Source organism: Sinohyriopsis cumingii, chromosome 18, assembly GCF_028554795.1.
Source record: "Sinohyriopsis cumingii isolate HCF-2022 chromosome 18, ASM2855479v2, whole genome shotgun sequence".
NCBI classification, from domain to species: domain Eukaryota; kingdom Metazoa; phylum Mollusca; class Bivalvia; order Unionida; family Unionidae; genus Sinohyriopsis; species Sinohyriopsis cumingii.
Genome location: NC_142978.1, coordinates 4,600,113 through 4,623,524, shown reverse-complemented (window position 1 = coordinate 4,623,524; position 23,412 = coordinate 4,600,113). Strand labels below are relative to the sequence as shown.

Sequence of the window (23,412 nt, the reverse complement as noted above, 5' to 3'; positions counted from 1 at the left end):
GTCTTGTGCTATGGCCTGTTGTCTGTTGTCAGTATGTCCATGAGTACATGTTTGTTATTGCTACTTCTAAATTACTTACAAGATTACCATGAAACTTTACAAACAATATGGTCTAATAGGTCTTAAATAAAAATTCTCCTGCTCAGACATACAATATGGCAGTCATCTTTAAAATCTTGTTATCTCTACTTTTCCTGAATGAATAATCATATCAGCATTGTGTTTTCACTAAAATAAATTTTATGTTATCTTGTTGGTCTGAAATGTAAATGATGCCAGTCTGACATCCAATTGACTATCATTGCATCCATCTTTAAAATCTTGTTATTACTATCCTCTTAACAGTAAACCATATTTAAACGGGGTTGTCACCGGAATATTAGCTGCAGTCTTTGACAGGGTGTCCAGGATTTTACTGTCATCCAGACTTTCATATAGCTATTTTTCACTTTCCCAGTGTATTACAAATTCAGAACTAAATGGCATGGCTTAAATTGAAAACAAAAAGTTCATTATGATTAACTATAAACTTTTCAAACAATTTAACAGTGAAGTAACCAGTAAAATCTACAATTAAACTATATTTAGTCTTGTTATAAGTAAATAGATAGTTTTGTAGACAAAATTCTCAAAGTCACTAGGATCACACATCCATTAAACATAGGTAATTTGTTCTTTCCTGAATGGAGGTTTGATAATTTGTTACACAGTTTATATGATTTCCACTTGATCTGTTTTATTAATGGTCAGTGTCAATTCAATCTGTTTTATTAATGGTTAGTGTCAATTCAATCTGTTTTATTAATGGTCAGTGTCAATTCAATCTGTTTATAAACTGATATCATTAGAATTGATTTTCTGTCATTTAAAAGGGGTCAGGTAGATGCATTATGCCAAATAATCCTTCAAGCCCACATGACCAGTTACCTCAAGGTGCTACTGGTCCTGTCCAGCCAACTGGTCATACATTTCATCATACAAGAAGATGAATGACTTGGTAGTAAATGAACATAGACATGAATATAAGCCTTTGGTTAGGTTATCTATATAATTAAAACTGGAAAATTTGAGAAAAACAGAAAATAGGTGTTTATATCATCTGATAATATAAAAAAATTCTGAAATTTTATTTAAATTCATGATATGATGGCAGTAGTTTATTGACTAGGACAATGCTGTCAACTGTCTGGATGATCCAGATCTACACGTACCTCATCTAGAGGCGATGATCTGGATCTACACGTACCTCATCCAGAGGTGAGGCATCAGAATCGGATGCTTCTGTTGATGACCAGTCAATGGCAGCATCAGAACTTGGTCCAGGCTTTAAAGATGAGGTTGTGGTATCTAACCATGGAATTATGTCTGCAGAAAGACAAGTTCCAGCAGTATGTCACTGATTGGGGGGGGGGGGTATATTGATTTGCCTGATTTGCTTTAGATCTTATTGTTGAAGGGAACATTGATAATTCAAGGGATTACTGTAATCTAACTTTTGAGAAATGTTTTTCATTGTTAGTGTTACATTCCCTTTGAATAGCTCTTTTTATCCTTTGCTGATTGGGTGGGTTTTAGTCTCTTGGTTAGAGGGATGTATAGAGCCAAAAAATACTTCTGTACATATGGTTTTCTGTTCACACAAGTGGCAGGCAACAAGGATATATATATATATATATATATATATATATATATATATATATATATATATATATATATATATATATACCGATAAAAATATAGTTTTAATCATGAGCATTCAGACATGAAATGTTATTGAACGTTTAATACCATGATATTTCCATAGGTTCACTTTGGGAGCTCTACTATGAGCTCTGCTATACTGCGAGTCATACAGTGTCTAGCTGGTCCTAAATGAAAATGATGTCAATCTGTCAGTCAGTATTGCTGCCTCGAAAATCATTTTTGTCTCTGTTACCCTTTAATTGATGGCCATATTGACATAGGGTTTTTGCCAAAAGACTTCATATGATATATGGTTGGTCCTAAATGAAAAGGTGCAAATTTTGTGTATGATTGTCATGAAGGTCATCTTGTATCATTATGCCTCTTGAATGGATGGTCATATTCACAGGAGGTTTTCACCAACAGACTTAGATTGGTCCCAGATGACCATGGTACCAATCTTACATTAAATATGGCCACCACAAGGGCAATTTAAAAATCTTGTTATCACTCAAATATATGAGATGGTTTCAACACTATTGGGGTGAAAACAGAAAATGGACTTTGAATTCTTGGAAATGGATTTTGGATATTAGATCATTAGTCCCTTCAAGGGTCTCTTACAGTATTGTGTCCAGTGTGTCGTGAATTTTTTTGGTCAAATCTCTGATTTTGTTTGTCAGAATTTTTAAGTTTTTGACATTCCCTTGTGTTTGGTATTGTTTTGCTCTTTACTACTTGATTTAATTGCAAGAATGCAAAATGTGTAGTATTCACAATACAAAAGGTTTGATATTATGCATTAATTTTTTGTATATTTGTTCTTAAATATATTTTTTCAAGTTGAAAAATTCATTAATTATTACTGATTGTTTTTAGTTGTTAATTAATTTTTCTGATTTATTTATTGCTTTTTATACTTTAATTCAAACAAAACACATTACAACCTACATCAGAAACCTTCTTGAACTAAAAGCTGCACTAAGCATATCAAAATTCAATATATGCTTTCCTTAGCTCTTGCTTAGTGTCCTGGTAACATCATGAGCATGAAGCATTAAATCTGATTATGGTTCCAAACCCAAAAACTTGACACAGATTCAAGTTTACATACATACATACATACTACATACATACATACATAAGTACATACATACATAAAGTACATATATACATACATACATACATACATACATACATACATGCATACTTACATACATCTTTTGAGTTTCAGGTTTAGCTTTTGACATATAGTTTGACTTTCACTTTTGTACAATATATTTTATTGCATTTTTGTTTCAATTTTATTGTATATGAGTCAAGCCTTGGTATAAATATATAAAAGTTACTGGGTTACTTAATAATTCAAGTTGTACAAGCCATGTATTGTAGTGCCTGGTCTCTGGGCACAATTTTTCAGACCCTGTTCTTTAAAAGGGTAAGGCTGGAATAAAAAAGGACTACATGCTGGCAAAAGCAACTTTCTGCTTGTCCTGAAAGTGGCCATTGTTGATAGGCTTGACTGTTCAATTTTGCATACAATTTATTTTTCCAAAGTACAGTGAAACATTGATTATATGGATGACTTTTCTCTCTTGATCTTATGATTATGAACCAATTCATTGCTCCTGTTCCCCTACATTTGCCCCTCCCCCCTCCCTCCCCCACCCCTGAGATAGCAGTGGGTAGCATAATGTTTGCTGCTATCTATCTGCACATCCCTATGTCCGTGCATCCATTCCAGATCCATTGTGACAATACACACATTGTGGTGGTTATAAGAATGTGACATTAGATTTCAGGCCATTCTTGCAGTTTTTCAAATGTTTTAACAGATTTTGTAACTCTTTCAACTTGGATCTTTTTTACAAAATCTTGAATGCATAATTAATCTTTGAAACATAACCTTTTGTTGGCGCTACATAGCCGTGTTTGTGCTGAGATGCTGTCAAGCACTGATACACACTTACACAGATCCTATTTGCATAATTAAGCAAAGGCTACTTGATATAGAGAAACAAAATTTAGTGTTTGGATGCATATGTAGATGGCCTGATTAAACTATCATGCCTTTAGAGCAGTGTATCAAATTTTTCTTGGTTTTCGTCTTCTCTCCACCCCTTCCCAGTGTGTAAAACTTGGGGGGCGGGGGGGCAATGGGGATATTTATTTTTCTGTTTTCTCCATGTCTGTTTGCCAACCTGTAGATATTGTTATTTCTGGAGCTTAACTAATCAACTGTTCAAAGCATCACATTGAAACCACTTACACATATTGGACTGGTGGTGCATATGTCTTTTTGCTGTTCACAATTCTTCAATTTCAATATTATTTTTGTGTGTTTGTTTTGCATCCGTCCATCTATTATCAACATTGACATTTTTCAGTGCATAACTTTTAAACGCACTCAAGGTATGGTATATCTGTGAAACTTGGGACAGACTATCCATTGCCATTCACAGTTCTTCAGTTGCACTATTTTTCTAATGCTTCTGTCCATTTTTCTTTCTCCCATCCAGTCATTATCAACACTTTTATTTCCAAAGCGTAACTGTCAAACCATGTACAGTAAAACCTGTCTTGAAGACCACTGCTATGTGAGACCACCTGTCTTGTGAGACCACATTCTCAGTGCACAAATTTATTGATTATATAGGATTGTGACCTGTTATGAGAGACCACCTCTCTTGAAAGACCATAATCTTTTGGCAAAAGAGGTGGTCTTTCAAGACAGGTTCTACTGTATGGTGTCTGTTTGAAACAGTACGTATAGGACTATTAGTCCAGATGTGCCTATTGCTTTTCACTAGTCACTTGTTTTGTTTCTATGCCTGTGATAAGATGTGGAGTACTTCATATTATGTTGATATCCATCTGTCTAGTTGTCCTTATGTCTGCCAGTATGTTACTGATTTGTTTCTGCATAATAAGTTCCCCATTTACTGGGTATGATGCTTTGTGGATGGCTTACACTTGGGGTTAGGAGGAATGCTGTTGATTTCAGAGTCAAAAGCTCAAAAGTCATGGTACCTGACTGAAAGAAGAAAAATGTGTTTTTTACAATAATTTGAATGCTCCACCATTTTCAGTTGCCATACTTAGTGAATGTCTTTGCATTTGGAGTATGGAAGAAACTTATCAGTTTTGAGGTCAATAGATCAATGTTCAGTGTAACTTTGATTGAATGAAGAAAATTGTTTTGGATCCACTAAATGGAGATCACCTTCATCTAATAATATAAAACTTTATAAATGACTTTCATTTTGGGTAAGACTGTACACTGTAGATTTTGATATTTTGGTCAAAAAGTAACTGCCCAAAGTCACTGTGACTAAAAGAACAAAAATGGTTTACACACACAAACATTATTTCTACTTCACATACCTGGACCAAACTATTGATTTTGGGTTCAGAAAGTCAAAATTAATGACCACTAGCTAAAAGAAAGTATTTTCCTGCACAAAAAATTAATTTGACAAGAAACTTTAAAGCAAAAGTTGCTTGCTTTCTTGACATTATTTTGTGTGAATTGTGAAGAACTAGGAATTAGTATGAGTTGGTAATCGTAGGGAGAATTTGTTCATTCAAAAAGTAATCTCTTGTATGGGTTATGTTGATAAATTCACAGAAATTTGCATAGGATAACCAGATATGTTTAATACGTGTATCTTCATTATTCTAAAAATAGTTTTGATGCAGAGAGAACAGTTGCCAAAATTTCTTATCTGTTTCTCTACTTTTGTTAGGTATCTCATTTCTGGAAACTGTTGAAGTTTTGAAGACTTGTATAATATTATTATTATTATTATTATTAATTATTATTATTATTATTATTATTATTATTATTATTATTATTATTATTATTTCTGATATATTATTGTGCCAAGTTTGGTTTTCTTGGATTCCACTGTTAACAGAATCAAAGTCCTCATCAAGCATTTATCAAAAATAAAGTGTATAATTTACACAGTATGAAAAAGATTTAATCACTCATCTAATTGAAAATTGTACAGTGTAATCCATGTAATTGTTTACATGATCAGATGTGTGAAATGTGGTACCATATGTACTTGCGTACAAGTCAGTTCCATTGTCAAACTGCTAAGACCCAGATCTGGGTCATTGTAGTGTGTTGGGATTACTCAGTGGAACAAACAACAAAGACCCTAATCTGCCATCACATTACATGCTAGCAGATCAAGATCTATGCTATCTGTTTTTGTGATCTTTCTTGTTTGCAGTTGGACTTGACTTATAAGTGAATATATATGGTATGTATGTGTCAAATGTTTGAAGTATGGCATGTATGTATCCATCTATCCATGTATTTGTCTTTTTCTCTCTTTCTTTATGTCTGAGTAGCAATCATCCAATTCGGAGACACTTGTTATATATGTGACTTTTTCTTGAAATACTTGTAGAGTCTGTTTTAAACCTGTATATTTTGCAATAGCCATGGTGTTGTTAGCCTACTATTTATTACTTTGATGCTGTGTTACATTTTTTTAAGCAGCTTACATTTGTTTCTTGACTGTCTCAGATATCAATTGATCTTCTCTTTAGAGGAAAAAGTTATTTTCTACATTATCCGTTTTTGTACTATTATGCAGTAATTAAATTTCCTCACAAATATTTTTTTGTGTCTTCTAATAATAAAAAACTAGAGAAATCTTATTTTGTCAGAATTTTTAATATTTTTTATACCCATGTCCCAAAGCATATCTGTTTAGAAGTTTATATCAAGGTCTTTACCAGAATATGCTTACTCTGCACATGCTTCTGGGATATTGAATTTTATTGAACCTCTGGATTTAGCTCACATGACTAAAGGCCAAATGAGTTTATTGTATGGCTCTGCTTTAGGACAAGTTTGATTATGGGTTATATCCATGCATATTAATGAGGAGGTCTTGCATCTGATTGGCTGAATTTGTAAACACTCTAGAGACTATCTTTCTCAGCAGATTTTGATCAGACTTGCTATGTAAGCTTGTATCTTTTAATTTGCGAATGAGTTCAAGTTTGAGAGACATCCTCACTTATTTACAAATGTCCAAGCTGATCCAAAGATGGGAGTCATACCCACAACTTTCTTGTCACGCTCCGCACCTTAACCATTGAATTCTGCAGCTTCTTTAGTTGGGGATCTTAATGGTTTCCAAAATTTTAATTCGGGATTGTAGGTAGGGATGGACCCAAGACTCAATGCAGGGTGCATAGGTAACTCCCATGGTAATGTCAAATAAATGTATGTACCTTAAAAGGTGGGACTGTAAACAGTTTTAGAGATATGAATCAGTTACTGGTACCCAAAGACAGGGAGGAAGTTCATGGGGTAATGCTGGCATGGTCCAGGAAAGAAGGTAAATTACATGAACATTAACAGAGAATGTATCAAATGTGTATTCTTGTAGTTCACAAGCTGCCATATGTCAACTACCCAGGTGAGCAATATCAATCTCTCTTGGGCTTCTTGTCTTTACAAAGCATGAGAATTGTATAAAACTGCACATCGGTTGATGCATTAACATATGCATGCAGTCATGAGATGCACATATTTTTGATGAGTTCTGCATCTGATCGGCTGAGCTTCTTTCCACTCTTGAAGACATTTTTGATTAGACTTTATCAACCTTGAAATATGAGTTCATATCAGGATCTTGTATGGGTTCAAAAATGAGCAAGATCATGCATAATTATTTGATCTTGCATGTGATTTGCAGAGCTTGTTACTGGGGCCCCAAGTGGCCGAGTGGTCTAAAGCGCTTTCCGTTATGGATCACTGCCATCTCACCTCTGTCTGCATGGGTCCGAGTCTCGGATATGGCTAATGTGTGGGTATGTGAGAAAGCTTGCCAGTAGATTCTCGTGGGTCGGTGGTTCTTTCCGTGGTTTTCCCAGGTTCTTCCTCCACCGTTAATACTGGCCGCCATGTATAGCATTAGCCTATCGTGTGCTAAAAAGTGGCGTTAAACCCTACAACAACAACAGCAGGGCTTGTTACCATCGTGGAGGCAATATTTAGAAGTGATTTTGGTCAAACTTGAAATGTCTTTTTATTATCAAATCTTGGATGAGTTCAGTAATGATTTAGATGCACAGGTATTAATGATTAGATATTACATTGGATTGGTTGAGCTTGTTATCACTCAGGAATCCATCTGAATTTGATCTAACTTGAAATATGGGCTTGTATGATCAAGATCATAGATAGGTCCATGCATATTAATTAATTGATCTTGCAATGGATTGTCTGAGTTTACTGCCACTCAAAAAGCCATATTTCAGAGCCGATTTTGATACAGTGTGGAATATATACTTGTATTATCAAGATCTTGGACAAGTTCAGTAATGAGTGAGATGCATGCATGTTAATTGGTTGTCAGTGTCCATCTGATTGATTTCAGTTACTCAGACACTGCAGTCAAGGAACTTCATGAGCACAAATCTGAAATCAGCCTCCGAAGTAAAAGCAATTGATCATCAATAAACGAAGTTAATAAAAGATTTTTTATAAGGCTTGTCTAACCAATCATAACTATATACAGACCAAATTCAAAATTCTCTGTGCCCGAACTCTAATTTTGGTTTTAAACTTTAAAAGCTTAAGCATGAATTCATTATTTTGTGCTCAAACACTTTTGTGACTTCGATTCTGACCTTGATTTTGTTAATAAATTATATGTTAAGGCTGAACATTGTATTGAAATCTTGGCCTTAATTGGTTGCAGTTTGATAGTTTGATATGTAACTTGTACACTGGATTGGCCTTGTTACATGAATAAAAATAGGTTATCAAGCTGAGGTGGTTCAGTAATGCAGTATCCAGAAGTCAATAGGATTGTTTTCAGTTTTTATTAATAGTCAGATCCAAAAGAAGGATATCTTGGATCCCTATTCTATATTCAGCACTTCATTTTGTTACATGTCATTCTGGAAACTACTGTTACCGTATTTCTTATTTATAAGCGAATGTTTAGTAAATCAGATTTTATTGTATTTGCATCAATAGGGTATACACAAGATATCAATGTCTCAGGGCATTCCAGGTTAAAAGGGGATACACACTTCTTGAGTACAGGAGATTTTTCCTGGTAGATGTAATTACTGCTTCAAGATTCTGTTGGTACTTGTGAAGTAAATATGTTTTTAGGTTTGAATTACACTAGAAATATCAGAGAATTAGTACATTCCAGCTTAAAAGATTTGGGACAATGGAATGAAGAATGTATAGATTTATATTTACAATAGTTCTTTCATGATAAACCCATCATTCTTTACAGTGTTGGATAGCTTGTCATCCAGCACGACTTAAATCTTATGAAAAGCCCACTTATAACTTTTAAATAAATATACAGGCCGAGTCTTTAGATTATCATAGGGGAAATATTGTCTTAGAATTTATTGATACTGTATGTACTTGCTTATAAGTCGAGTCAAACTGCAAACAGCAAAGATCCTGATCTGCTGTAGCACAGTAAACCTGCAGATCAGAGTGCATGTTTGTTTTACTGAATACTCCTAGCAAGCTGTAGAGACCAGATCTGCTGGTGCATTATGTGACAACATATCTGGGTCTGTGCAGTTTGTTGTTGTTGTTGTTGTTGTGGGGTTTAACGCCATTTTTCAGCACGATAGGCTATACATGGCGGCCAGTATTAATGGTGGAGGAAGAACCCGGAAAACCCCGGAAAGAACCACCGACCCACGAGAAGCTACTGGCAGGCTTTCTCACATGCCCACATTGGCTGAATCTTAGACTCGAACCGCCGCAGACAGAGGTGAGATGGCAGTGATCCGTAACGAAGAGCGCTTTAGACCACTCGGCCACTCGGGGCCCCGTGCAGTTTGTAATTGGACTCGTCTTATAAGTGAGTATATTTGGTACTCAAATCTTAATTGTGTAGGCAGCTGACTTCATCATGCCTTCTGACAAATTTCAATCCAGTATTACTGACTGGTGTCAGAAAATACATTAGCCATGCATCAGATGTCACTTCTTCAATAATCTTCTCAAGTCCAAGAGTTTATAATTGTTCTAGTACAACATGGTACACTATATACCATGTATACTCTCTTATAAGTTGAACCCATCTGCAAACAACATAATTTGCATGATTCACCAGTAGATTGGGGTTCATTCTGTTTGTACTGCTTATTACCCTAACAAACTGCATAGAGCCAGATTGGCTGACACATGGATTGGTAGATCTGGGTGTGTGCAGTTTGCATTTGGATTGGACTTCTCATTGAGTATATATAGCAACCTTTTATCAAGGCGAAAGAAAATCAACATTCTAACTGATGAACAAATTATCTGTCATGACATATTTAATAAAATGTTTGGAAGTAATATTTTTGTTGACATCACTGTAGCTATGGGAACATAACAGAATCATTGCCATAAAATTTTACTGGATAATTAAACATTTCAAAAATGGCAAGATAGACAATCGTTACAATGTATTTCACATTGACTTTAAAGGAGATCAACTTGTTAATTTCTGTTTGTTGTCTTTTTTCATTGATTTAGGTGAAGATGTTAGATTTGAAAGTCATTACAAAGGAGATCAGCTTGTTAATTTCTGTTTGTTCTGAGTTATTTTTAACTGATTTAGGTAAAGAAGCTATGTTTGAAATTCATTAGCTACTGATCCATATGGTATGATTCCTGACCTTCATCTTATGAAAATGTGCACTGTTACTAAGAAATAGACTGTACATACCAATCTTGCAGTGCATGTTTACTCATAAAACAAACGTTGAGTTTAATAATATGGATTTTAATTAATATGCAAGTAAACGCTGTTACGGTAATATGAGTATGTTGTAGCATGACTGTTGTGGCCTGTTTTAGAACTGAAAATCTAGGGGAGTATCCCCCAGCCTGATTTAAAAAAGGGGAGAATGTTCTAAATTTAGGGCAAATTTAATGAACAATTAAATGCAAGGCTTGCAAAATTGATCCACAACTTTCATTTATTCAAATAAATTTTCAGTGAGAATTTTGAGAAATAAGGGTGATACCTACAATCATGTATCCTTTAATGGACTCTTAACAGTATGCTGTCCAAACAAACATGACCCTGAACAGTATGCTGTCCAAACAAACTTGACCCTGAATAGTATGCTTTACAAATAAACTTGACCCTGAATGGAATGCTGTTTAAACAATCTTGACCCTGAATGTTATGTTGTCCAAATAAACTTTACTCAGAACATTAAGTTGTCTGACCAAACTTGACCCAGTATAGTATTCATTGAAAATAAACTTGACCTGGAACAGTATGTTTTTGAAATAAACTTGACCCTGAACAGTATCCTGTGCAAATAAATGACCCTGAACAGTATGCTGACCAAACAAAGTTGACACTGTACAGTATGCTGTCCTAATAAACTTGACTCTGAACAGTATGCTGACCAAACAAACTTGACACTGTACAGTATGCTGTCCTAATAAACTTGGCTCTGAACAATATGTTGGCTAAATAAATGACTGAGCAGTATGCTATCCTAATAAACTTGACTCTGAACAGTATGCTGACCAAACAAACTTGACACTGTACAGTATGCTGTCCTAATAAACTTGGCTCTGAACAATATGTTGGCTAAATAAATGACTGAGCAGTATGCTATCCTAATAAACTTGACTCTGAACAGTATGCTGACCAAACAAACTTGACACTGTACAGTATGCTGTCCTAGTAAACTTGGCTCTGAACAATATGCTGGCTAAATAAATGACTCTGAGCAGTATGCTATCCTAATAAACTTGACTCTGAACAGTATGCTGACCAAATAAACTTGACACTGTACAGTATGCTGTCCTAATAAACTTGTCTCTGAACAATATGCTGGCTAAATAAATGACTCTGGGCAGTATGCTATCCTAATAAACTTGACTCTGAACAGTATGCTGACCAAACAAACTTGACACTGTACAGTATGCTGTCCTAATAAACTTGGCTCTGAACAATATGCTGGCTAAATAAATGACTCTGGGCAGTATGCAATCTTAATAAACTTGACTCTGAACAGTATGCTGACCAAATAAACTTGACACTGTACAGTATGCTGTCCTAATAAATAGGGCATAACCGACTTTTGATCCGGAAATCGGATTCCACCGGATAGTATGAACTTCCGATTAATCGGAGTCGGACAAGGCAGGAACGACCGATTCGGATAATAAAAATAATAAAGTTGAATTTCTATAGCACCGTGTCTAACACTGCGTGTCATTCGATAGTGCATTAATAAAGTTAAACAAGAAGTCAGAAAAGTCCAATATGGTCAACACAACGGGGTGAAACGATAATACTTGAGTTAGACCGAAAGATTTAAATTTATTAAAATATATAATACAGTCCTACCCGTTTATGTCAACATCCTCAATAATGAAGGCATAATATTGAATACATTGACACATGCTAATGAGGTATTAAAAGAAAATGATTCTTACAATCGTAAATATAAATAAAGTTAATAAGGAAACTTTCACAGTACAATAAACTTGTTTCAATCACTGATCACTTTGGAAAATGCAAGAATCGATCAGATTTCATTGCTTTTATTTAAGTCGCTGCAAGAGGCCAACTTTATAGGACCAAACAAAAGCCTGTTTTATTTTTATTTGACCGCGACATTAAAGCATGGCGGCAAGATCAACTAATTGTTGAATAAAGTACAGGATGGAACTGGCCGCTTGCCGACATAAATGATTAAGGCGGGAAAATTAAAGCCTGGCGGCAAGATCAACTAATTGTTGAACAAAGAATGGGTCGGAACTGGCAGCTGGTCGACATAAATGATTAGGCAGGAAAACTTGGAAGTTATAAATTTTGATTATTAAATTTCTTTATTATCTATTAAACTGCGTGTTTTTACTTAGGTAGATGAAACATGGCAGAAATAAACTCCTTAACTTTAATGTTATGTTATATTATATTATATTATATTATATTATATTATATTATATTATATTATATTATATTATGCGCTACATAAATATATCAATATTCAAGACTCTTTAACTCGCATTTCTAAATTTATTATATTATAATATCTTTGCCAAAAAACGAGAACAATATCACAGGAAAATAAATACTTAGGGCGCCATAACACGTGGATTTCAGTTTGCGAGTTTTATTTGTAAAATCGTAAGTTTTTATAATTATTATGTATAACAATGTGATCGTAAAAAAAACGTTTATAATGTTTCAGTGCATTTTACAAAAATAAAAAATTTCATGGATTCTTTGTGGCTTTGAACTTCGTTGCATTTTGCTATAGTCCTGCCATATCCTTCCCCTCGTGACATCGGTGTGATATGCAAAACGTGTGTAACACAGTTTAAAAAGTTAATTTGAAAAACCTTTTAATTTAGCATTTCCGATTAATTGAATCGTATCCGGAATCGGAAAAATTTCATGCCCAAAATCCGGAATCGGAAATCAGTAGAAAAATGCTAATCGGTTATGCCCTACTAATAAACTTGGCTCTGAACAGTATGCTGGCTAAAAAAATGACTCAGCAGTATGCTATCCTAATAAACTTGACACTGTACAGTATGCTGTCCTAATAAACTTGGCTCTGAACAATATGCTGGCTAAAGAAATGACTCTGAGCAGTATGCTATCCTAATAAACTTGACTCTGAACAGTATGCTGACCAAACAAACTTGACACTGTACAGTATGCTGTCCTAATAAACTTGGCTCTGAACAGTATGCTGTTCAAACAAACTTGACTCTGAACAGTATGCTCTCTAAAAAACACTTGACTCTAACAGTATGCTGTCTAAACAAACTTGACCCTGAACAATATGCTGTTCAAACAGATCTGACCCTGTGCAGTATGTTGTCCAAACAAACATGGCATTTCATCTTGTAACAAAAATCAGAGTCTTACTAATTTATTGGTTAACTTTAATTAACATGCATGAACAGTTTGTCAAGGTAATATTATAGAAGTATACATTATTAACATGACAAGGGAAAATGATATCAGTTTCTCTCTATGACTTCCACAGTCAGTAAAGGTGTTAAGGTTGATTTAAAATGATAGGAATAGAAGTCAATGGGCTTGTCTTGATTGACTGAGTTTAAACAAACACTTGCAGAAAAGAAGGTGGTAGCTCAAGTAGTGTAGTTGAAAGAGTACTCTATTGCTTACCTAGTATAGTCAGTTTTATAGGTTGAGAACTTTGCTACATGATTATTAAAAGCATATTACTGAGAAATTATCATAAACATATACAATATTTCAAAATGACTAAGTTCTAAAAAAAAAATTAAATGAATGATTGTTTTCCAATAATCTCCTTGTAAATTCATGAGTTGGAGATTTTTTAAGAACTGAAATAAAGGATTATGCTTTTATAAAATAATAAAAAAATTGCTATCAGATTGTAAAAATTTAGAATGAATTTCAGAATTTCTATCTTGCAATATTAAGCTTTTAAAAAAATTTCTTTTTCTTCAGTAAATCACCATTGCATGTATGCAGGGTCAGATACAAACAGACTAGAAATGGAACCTTGAAAATGGATAATTATTAGGAGAGTAGTTAGTGAAACAGTAAATTTTTTTTGAAAGATGGTAGTTTAGTCCAAATCACATGATTTAACACAACATGATCTTCATTTTCAGTTGAATGTGGACTTTTTGTTGTGAAAGGTTTCTGGTCTTTTCATGTTTTGGTCCATATGCAGCTATAGTGGAAAAATTCAGACATCTACTAACATAAAAAAATTGTATTAAAGATCATTAATGCCTCTTAACATTTAATCATGCTGCCAAATGAATTGCTGAATAGATCCATTTTATTTATTGATTTTTAAGATGTATTAGCACCAGTATAATCTTTTTTTGAAGATTTTATTGATATCTTTTCAATTTCTGTCTCCGGGTTTATTGTATGAGACAAGTAAATCCCGTTAACCTGTCTATCTTTCATGGATACCACATAAATCTGAATTTTGATTATCTTATAAAATCTCTGAACCCTGAAGAGAAATCTCAGTAGGCTCTATATGGAGGAATAATTGATAATAATAATGTGATAAATATGTTAAGGACTCTGATTTCGTAGACAATTTTAGCGTAGTGAATTTAAAATATAAATCATGACAGTTGATATTTCCAAAATGTATTAAAATTTCACCAGTCATCAAAATTCGAAACAGTACATTTTTATGCATACCTAGAGAGAAATAATTTTTAATTATATCAATGTGAAAACTGTTCAGGTTCCAGGTTTTGGGGCACTACCAAAAGAGAGAATGTTACAGGGTAATGTTGTTTGCTGCTTTCAGATATAAAGAAATCTGTCATATATTTACATGTCTTCTTCTACATGGATTGGCATTTATATTTTCATCACTGTTAGGAATTTCATGTATCATGTGCAACAGACATCTGATGCAGATGCTTGCCTGTATGTGTTTAGGAAATATACCTAATTAACACAAAGGACGCATTGCCAACTCTTAAGATACCAGAAAAAGAACAAGAGAGTTTAAAATATCACAAATTAAAATAAAATGTTATTGGCTTTTTTATACCTGGCAGAGTGAAACTGGTCATGTAGAGCTCGCATTTGAAAACAAAGAAAATGTTAGGTAATTTAAATCTGTATTGTGAAATAACAAGGATTGTTAGTGGGAAAATCCAAGGATTACCATTCACATATAAAGGTACAAAACTCCAGATTGGAGCTTTAAAGACATTTGAACATTTGTGCCATTTTGTAAAAAAAAGAAATTCTTAATATGATTCTCAGAATAAAATGATATATTAATATTGATGCTGTTCATAAAGATAAGCTAAATATGCCTTTTCTATTATAAAAAAAATTTTCTTTGGCAATATTGTATATGAATTAAGAGTACCTAAGTATTAGGAACATCGAATTCTTGAACATAAACTCATCTTTAATACATTTTAAACTTGCAGGAATAAATCAAAGCACACGTTATAAAACAGGAATTGTTCTCAATTTGATTTTAATTAAATGACAGGGAAAAAATTGTTGAAAGTGCAGCTTTGGAGGCTTCCTTAAACTAGAACATGTAAGCCTTAAACTAGTACATGTTACTGACCAGTAGCAAAATTTTTTCCCATGACCTTTGACTATGTTGACTGATTTGTTCCAGCACTATTTAGACTATAATTGAACATGGACATCTCAGGAATAACTGGGGCATGTTTAATGTTCCCGTTTTTAGGTATGTTAAAAAATAGAAGTATTGAAAATGGTATAGCTCACTGGTCACATTTCTTTGGTGATCAGTGTATTTAAGGTGAGGGCTTGTTTGACTAATGTTAATGAATATTTGTGGGTTTTTTTTGCAAGAAATGAATGATAGTTATTTAGAAGAAATGTATGATAATTCATATAAATGTATTAGGTTTTCAGCTTTATTTACCAAAATTAAATTGTACAAATAATACATGCTTGGTCTTTAAGCTTTCACTCTGGGTGGTGGGGGTGCATGGTGGGGGTGACATCACTAAAGAGGGAAAGGCAGAGGTAGAATTGTTTGCTTTACAAATCTCACAGTTTAGGAAAAGTTAAAACAAACTTAAACCTAATGGAAACTTGAAATAGTGCAAAGTACAATAACTTTGCATGTTCCTGAAATATGGAAACATGAAATAGCACAAAGTATAATAACTTTGCATGTTCCTGAAATATGGAAGCTTGAAATAGCACAAAGTACAATAACAATAACTTTGTATGTTCCTGAAATATGGAAACTTGAAATAGTGCAAAGTACAATAACTTTGCATGTTATTGAAATATGGAAACTTGAAATAGCACAAAGTACAATAACTTTGCATGTTCCTGAAATATGGAAACTTTTGAAATAGCACAAAGCACACTAACTTTACCTGCTCTTGAAATACAGAAACAAGTTTTCACAGCATTGGACATTACCATTTTCAGAAGAATTTTTCTTCTTCAAAATGTTGCAAAAAAAAAAATCTTGATGGGCTCATTTTTTTATAATTTGTCTCAGACATTGAGAAAGTGAAAATATGATGTACAGCAAAAGAATATTGTGAGTGATGTATATCAAGTTGTGTATTTTTAAACCTAATTAAAGACTCCTCACTCACAGATGAAAATAAAGAAAAAAATATCACCTATCTTAATAATAAATATAACCAGCAGGGAATATCCAGCGAACACCTTTTCTCTAAATGTTAAACTTGGGAGGGGAGCCTTAGATTAGGCCCCTATATTGTAATTTAGGCCACAGTAACCTTATTATATCATTGGTATGAGAGCTTTGCACTCATCAGAATGCATGACTTTTTGGTCATTAATGCATAGAAGCTGAAATAAATATAAAATGTAACATTGTAATTTAAATTTTAAATTTGCAATATAGTGACCAGCATTTAGTAGATGAATTTCATACTCAGCTTGGCTACACACTTGCATGGCCATTGGGGCCAAAATTGCACACAAAAAATGATTTAAATATAAATCAACCATGGACAAACTGACAAGATGGAAGGAAAAAGAAACAGGCATGGTCAAGGACAAACATGTAAGCCCCTTATAATAAATGTAATATGGTTTCAGCAAAATGGAAATTATTACATTAGCAAGGTTTTTGTTAGGCTTTTTCGTTGCCAAATATGATTTCTCTTTATACAAGTTATAATAACCATTTTCCTTTTTAAAGCACATGTACAGTCTAATCTCAATTGACCAGTTTTCATTTGTCTAAATGCATGTATTAGATAAATGCCATGTATAGCATGAACTGTAAAGTTAAACGTATCGAGTTAATGTGGTTTATCCAGCAGTTATATTAATCCAGTGATTTGACGGATACAGGTGACACTTTCTATATGCCAATTCGATTTACATGCTTTATTTTTAATGCAATTTATAATGAAAAAATAACATTAAATTTGTGCCACTTGTTTTTACACCGTGCTCGTGCCATGCGGCGTGACAATGTGCAGCGTACATACATGTATGCATGCATGCACATCTAATTGCTCACCGAGAGAGCACAGTTGGTTTCGATTTATGCAAATTTTAGAATCACCAGTATAATGTTGTCAGCTTGACAATGCCAAACTGTATTCATTATTAAAATTAGCTATCAACTCAATGATATTCCGGGCCCCGAGTGGCCGAGTGGTCTAAAGCGCTGCCCGTTACGGATCACTACCATCTCACCTCTGTCTGCGTGGGTTCGAGTCTCCGATTCAGCGAACGTGGGTATGTGAGAAAGCTTGCCAGTAGCTTCTCGTGGGTCGGTGGTTCTTTCCGGGGTTTTTCCGGGTTCTTCCTCCACCATTAATACTAGCCGCCATGTATAGCCTATCATGTGCTGAAAAATGGCGTTAAACCCTACAACAACAACAACAACAACAATGATATTCCAGAAACATTTAATCAGGTAATTGGTTGCAAGTTGTATTTTTCTCAGCCATGATACACAAATCAATATGCCGTCATTCAACATGCGTCTCATGCCTTTTGTCAGGAATTACTCCAGATGATATAATTAAATGTTTTCTTTAATTATTGATTTTTAGGGAATTGCTTTTCATGCAACAACACCTAAACCAATCAGTACCATATCATATATGCTATGTAATTTGTTAAGTGCAAGTTATAACGATCAGGGATTTTTATGATGATTCTACAGGTGATAATGACTTGTATTACATGTAGAATTAAGGTGAAGAAAACTTGATATGGATTATAGTTCAGTATGTTTTCACTCTATTTTAAATTTACACAATTTGACTACAGTGTTGGTGAGCTTATAGGTTGTGTGGAAGATTCTGTAAATGTGTACAATTAGGTGTATATTTGGCTTGATCTTGAAACACATGTACATCTACATCTGGTTGTATATTTTTCCACCAGATCTATAAATGAACCATCTCTTTTATACAGCAACTACTTTTTTTCTCATTTAATGTTTTGGTTTAAAGAGAAATCATCAGGTGTCCAGGCTGAAGCATATTCTGAATGTTTAGTTTGAATCGTGTGACAACTTTAAATTTGTGTCAGTCATGTCGTAAATGTACATAATGCATCAGCAACTAGTATTATATGTTTTGTACCATGCGATCACTATTCTAGATGGTCAAAATATACTGGCCTTCTTTCTGTCTCAGTGCCTTACATTATGTCTTCCACACATCATCCACATTATCATGTAACTCCAAATTGGGTCAGATCCAGTTATTGCAAAAGTTTTATTTTCGACTGAATTCTTTTGTGATGTTATTTTTTCTGTTATTACAAACTTTGATAATTTATTAGTCCTGGAGTAACTTATAGGCTTAAACTTTATAGCTTGTAGTTAGTATCTATCTATCCTTCTGTCTTGTCTGTCTGTATGTATTGTCTATTTATCTATTTGGTTTGTCAGTCTGTCTATCTTGTCTCTGTCTTTCTATGTCTTGTCTATTTATTTATTTAGTCTGTCAGTCTATCTTGACTGTCTGTATTGTCTCTCTGCCTGAGCGGTAAAGCCACATTTCCATGACCAACCTGATTATAAATTCTTGCATTCCCTTACTAGCTGAATTGTATTTGTTGCCAGCATATTTGCAGAAAATATTTAGTCTGTTGGTTTGAAATGTCAATTTCATGAAAGACTTGTGTGTTAAGAGATGGTTCTCCTGTAATAATGGCAGTATTCTCTCCCCCGTAATCCACAAAATATATATTTCTTACAATATTTGCACAATTAAAGCATTTTCTTATTTGTTTGGTGGCTTTTGGTTTATATCTCTATTCTGTCACCTCATGGCTAGTGATTACTCCTTTGGTTTACATCTATTCATTCTGTCACCTCATGGCTAGTGATCACTTTTTTGGTTTATATCTCTCTATTCTGTCACATCATAGCTAGTAATCACTCTTGGTTTATATCAATCTATTCTGTCACCTCATGGCTAGTGATCACCCTTTTTCACAGTAATACCATATATATTTGCTTACAAGTCCAGTTGTAAACTGCACAGACCCTGGTTCTCCCATCCATGGGCACCCACACATAGGGGCAGTTAGAGCCCCCGATTTCACCTCTAAACATCTAAACATGTTTTGGTCTACATTAGTAAAACTGAATAGCTGAACTCTACATGTCTGCCCCCTCTATCCCCCCATAAAAAAATTCTGCAGGTGCTCCTGCTCCCATTCTATATTGTGCCACCATATCTGGGTGAGCACAGTTTACTAGAAGTAATAAGTAAAACAGACATAGACCCAGATCTGCTGGCACATTTTGCAATGGCAAATTAGGGTCTATATTTATTGCAGTTTGTATTTAACTTACAAGCATGTATATTTACTGTTTTTATTCTGAAAAAGTAGAAACTAATATAGAGTGCATTTGCGATATGAATCAGGATAAATTGTTTATACATAAATTCAATATGTATTGGATTTTATAGCATTTCAGTATTTCATTCATTGAGTTTGTGATGGATATATTTTCTTTGTGTATATTTTTTGGGGAAATATTATTAAAACCATTATAAAGCTTTTTTGTTTACCTTTATGCATATGTTTTTACAGTAACTATTGTGATATAATGTTTCTTATATGAAATAATAGAAAGAAACAACAGAAGAATTATAAAATTTTTATTACTCTCTGATTAAATGTAGAGGACAAAACACTGCACATAACAATCCAGTGAAATTTGCACCGTGTACTGTATTAATATTAGAAATATAACAGTTACAAACAAAGGTTATAAAATTTGCCATTAAATATGATTTGTAATATCTGCTTTTAGTCTTCAAATCAGGTAACTTGAAGGAATAATGTAAAATATTGATAGGTCTGTAAAACAAAATGTAATCTGTAGAAGTTGTAACATTTTATACATGTTAACAGTTGTGACTTAGTCAAGACATATATTTAAAAATATTTTATGTCAAAAGTTTGGTTACCACAATTGTGCCGTTTTAGATCCTGACCTTTTCTTCAAGGGTTATTCTGTCTGCTTCTCTCCACTATTGTGAAATATCTACACAAAACATCAATTTTATATTAATTTCTGGACTTTTTGTTTGTTTAATAATGGATAAAGAAACGTGTTTTATGTATGCTTTTACTTACAAATATGCTTTTGTCAGTTTTTCCGTTGAAAAAGTTCATCATAAATTGTGCTGTTAGCAGTAAGCAATGTCCTTTGATTGAAAAAACATGTCCCTTTGTTCCAAAAAACAGTTAAAAAGCACCACTTTAGTATATAAAAAAGTACCCTAACACAAAAGGTGCCTGTCTTTCCCACTCATCTGTAAAAATGTTGAAACTGGAGCATTTTTTTTATAATGTATCAGGTAACCAGGAAATACACAACAGAAGATTTACAGCACTATTATCCAATGTGTATTGAACTATTGATTACTTTAATCCAGTTCCAGTCTAAATTTTAAAATAGGCTATAACAGCTATGGAGGGTTTTTGAGCAACCTGCCTTAACACGCTACAACTGTCATTATTCCCTCAGCTCAAGGGTAGCCACAGTGCCTATATTATAGTGGTCTGTTTATTTATCTACCTGCCAGGCTTGTCCACATTTGCCAGCATTCCAGTTTCTCTCTGATCATTATTGAATGGGTTCACACCTTGGAATCTATTGAGAATGGATTAATTTCTTTGGTGAAGATTTTGTGTGCTTGCAAGACATTTCATTGACAAGTTTAGATTTTTGCATTTCTGTGGATGCAGAAGGTTTAAATATGTAATAAACTTAATTAGAGTAATGTAATTATATAAAGGTTAGATAGACAAATTAATACTGGACTAAAATGAAGCTCTGGATCAATGAGAGACAGTTTGGATATAAGTAATGCATACATGTGTAAGTAACACATGGGCGTGATAATATATCATACATCTTTAGGTATTAATTACTTATGTCAGAAATATTTTTTTGCTGCTTCCAAAATATTGGATTTTTAGATGGCACCTGAAATGTTAAAATATGGACCGTAAAAAATCGGAATACTTCTATATTTCAATGGAATTTGAACATAGTGTAAAGTAGACAAACGTGTAAAATTAGTATTTGTTACACGACTCTGTGAGAATGGATTTTGATACATCAGAGAAAACAGATATATCGGGTGGAAAATCAAGTTCTGTGCCAGATCTCTTGTCAAGTATTGATGAAAAGGTAAGTCATGTTTGTGCAAGGAATGCTGTTGATGTGCTGTGTACATAGATCTATCCACATCACTGGTCAGCAGGGATAGTTTGCTGTGGAGATATAACAGTGTAGTATTATATTCTAATATCTGGTGTATGATTAGTAGCTACTAATCCAGTATGATAAGAATATTGACCTTGAGGTACTTTGTGGTATTTGGCTTCTTTAGAATTTAGAATGTTCAATATTTTGAGCACTTTACAATCCTTCCATTAATTACTAATTGAGGGTTATGGCTGTTATTTCATGCATATTAAAATAGTAGGTGAGAAGATTCCCATCATTTTGTGATAAAATTATGAATATCCATAAAGCACATTATCCAACAATGCTTTATATTTAGATCATAAAATTTATATTATGAGACTCAGTTGTGTATGTAAAGGAAGCAAATTAAAGTACAGAAATTTATAGAGTAAAAGTAGAATAAAATATGTACATATGATATTGCAGGACAGAAAAGCATGCTGAGTTTTTTGCCTTGATCAAAAGTGTAACATTTCTCTTCATTTGATAAAAAAAACTTCAATTCTGCATAGAGAATTCCTGGACTTGAACTTTTTTAAAATAGCTTTTTCAGTCATATTGCTACGACGTCTGCAGTGTGGCAGTTGATAGTGATGTCTAGCACTGGGGCATCATGCCACAGACATGCAGCATCATGTCCCACCCAGTCACATTATCCTGACACCAGGCCATCCAGTCCTAACAATAACCTCTTAATGCTGAGCACATTGCGCGGCAGCTGTTAGTACCGTTTTTATAAGTCTTTGGTATGACTTGGCCAGGGTTTGAAGCATCGAGTTCTCGCAGCTGAGGCTTGAAACTCTTCATTTGATGAAAAACTTAAATTATATATAGAGAATTCCATTTCGTTGACAAATAGTCCATAGACAGAACTCACTGTTTGATAAAATTGCTAAAATTGTATGCATATATATCTCCACGAAGTTATTTTTTTTTTGAATGGATTAATATATACTACAATGACTTTTTTAGGAATCCATTTATGCTTAGAGAACAGTTTTATTGACTACATGTACCTTTGTTTATGAGCTTTTGTCCATACATTATAAAACATTAAGGATATACATGTATTAGAATGTCAAGCTGTACAGTCGAGATGCAAGGGTTATTACATTTTGGTCTTGATTGTTTTGGGGAGAAGAAAAAATATGAGTTAATATTATTTCTTGCATGTAAACCCATTAAGGGCCATGATAATACATCATTTAAAAATAAGGGGTGCATTTATGATTACACATTGTGTTTCAAAGTAAGATTTGCCAAAGTTTTATAAGGGTTAGAGGTTGAAGATGGGGTAGGTGATTCGACTAATCATTTGTCATGGGTTTATAATAGTGTTTTTAGTATGTTGAATATAGCATGGCCACAATATATACATTGGTCAGCTGTGAAACTGTCACTGTATTCCTCTACCTCCTGACAGTACCATCCACCCAGTATTTAGGAAGGCTTGTTATCTTCAACAGGACCCATGCTCATATAACTGGAGAT

At 33.7% G+C, this 23,412-nt stretch overlaps 1 protein-coding gene across 10 annotated transcripts in view; it reads left to right on the top strand.

The window, feature by feature from the left end:
- LOC149775988 (uncharacterized) overlaps positions 1 to 23,412 on the top strand; it is a 336,196-nt gene that overhangs the window by 51,137 nt on the left and 261,647 nt on the right. Inside the window, exon 1 of one of the 10 annotated variants that reach the window (XM_089941200.1) lies at positions 21,676 to 21,861. The exons of the other annotated variants lie outside the window; for them this stretch is intronic. Within the exon in view, the coding sequence (XP_089797326.1) occupies positions 21,775 to 21,861 (87 nt within the window). The 5' untranslated portion in view covers positions 21,676 to 21,774. Of the gene's footprint in view, positions 1 to 21,675; positions 21,862 to 23,412 lie in introns of those variants that run through there. 10 annotated transcript variants of the gene reach the window in all.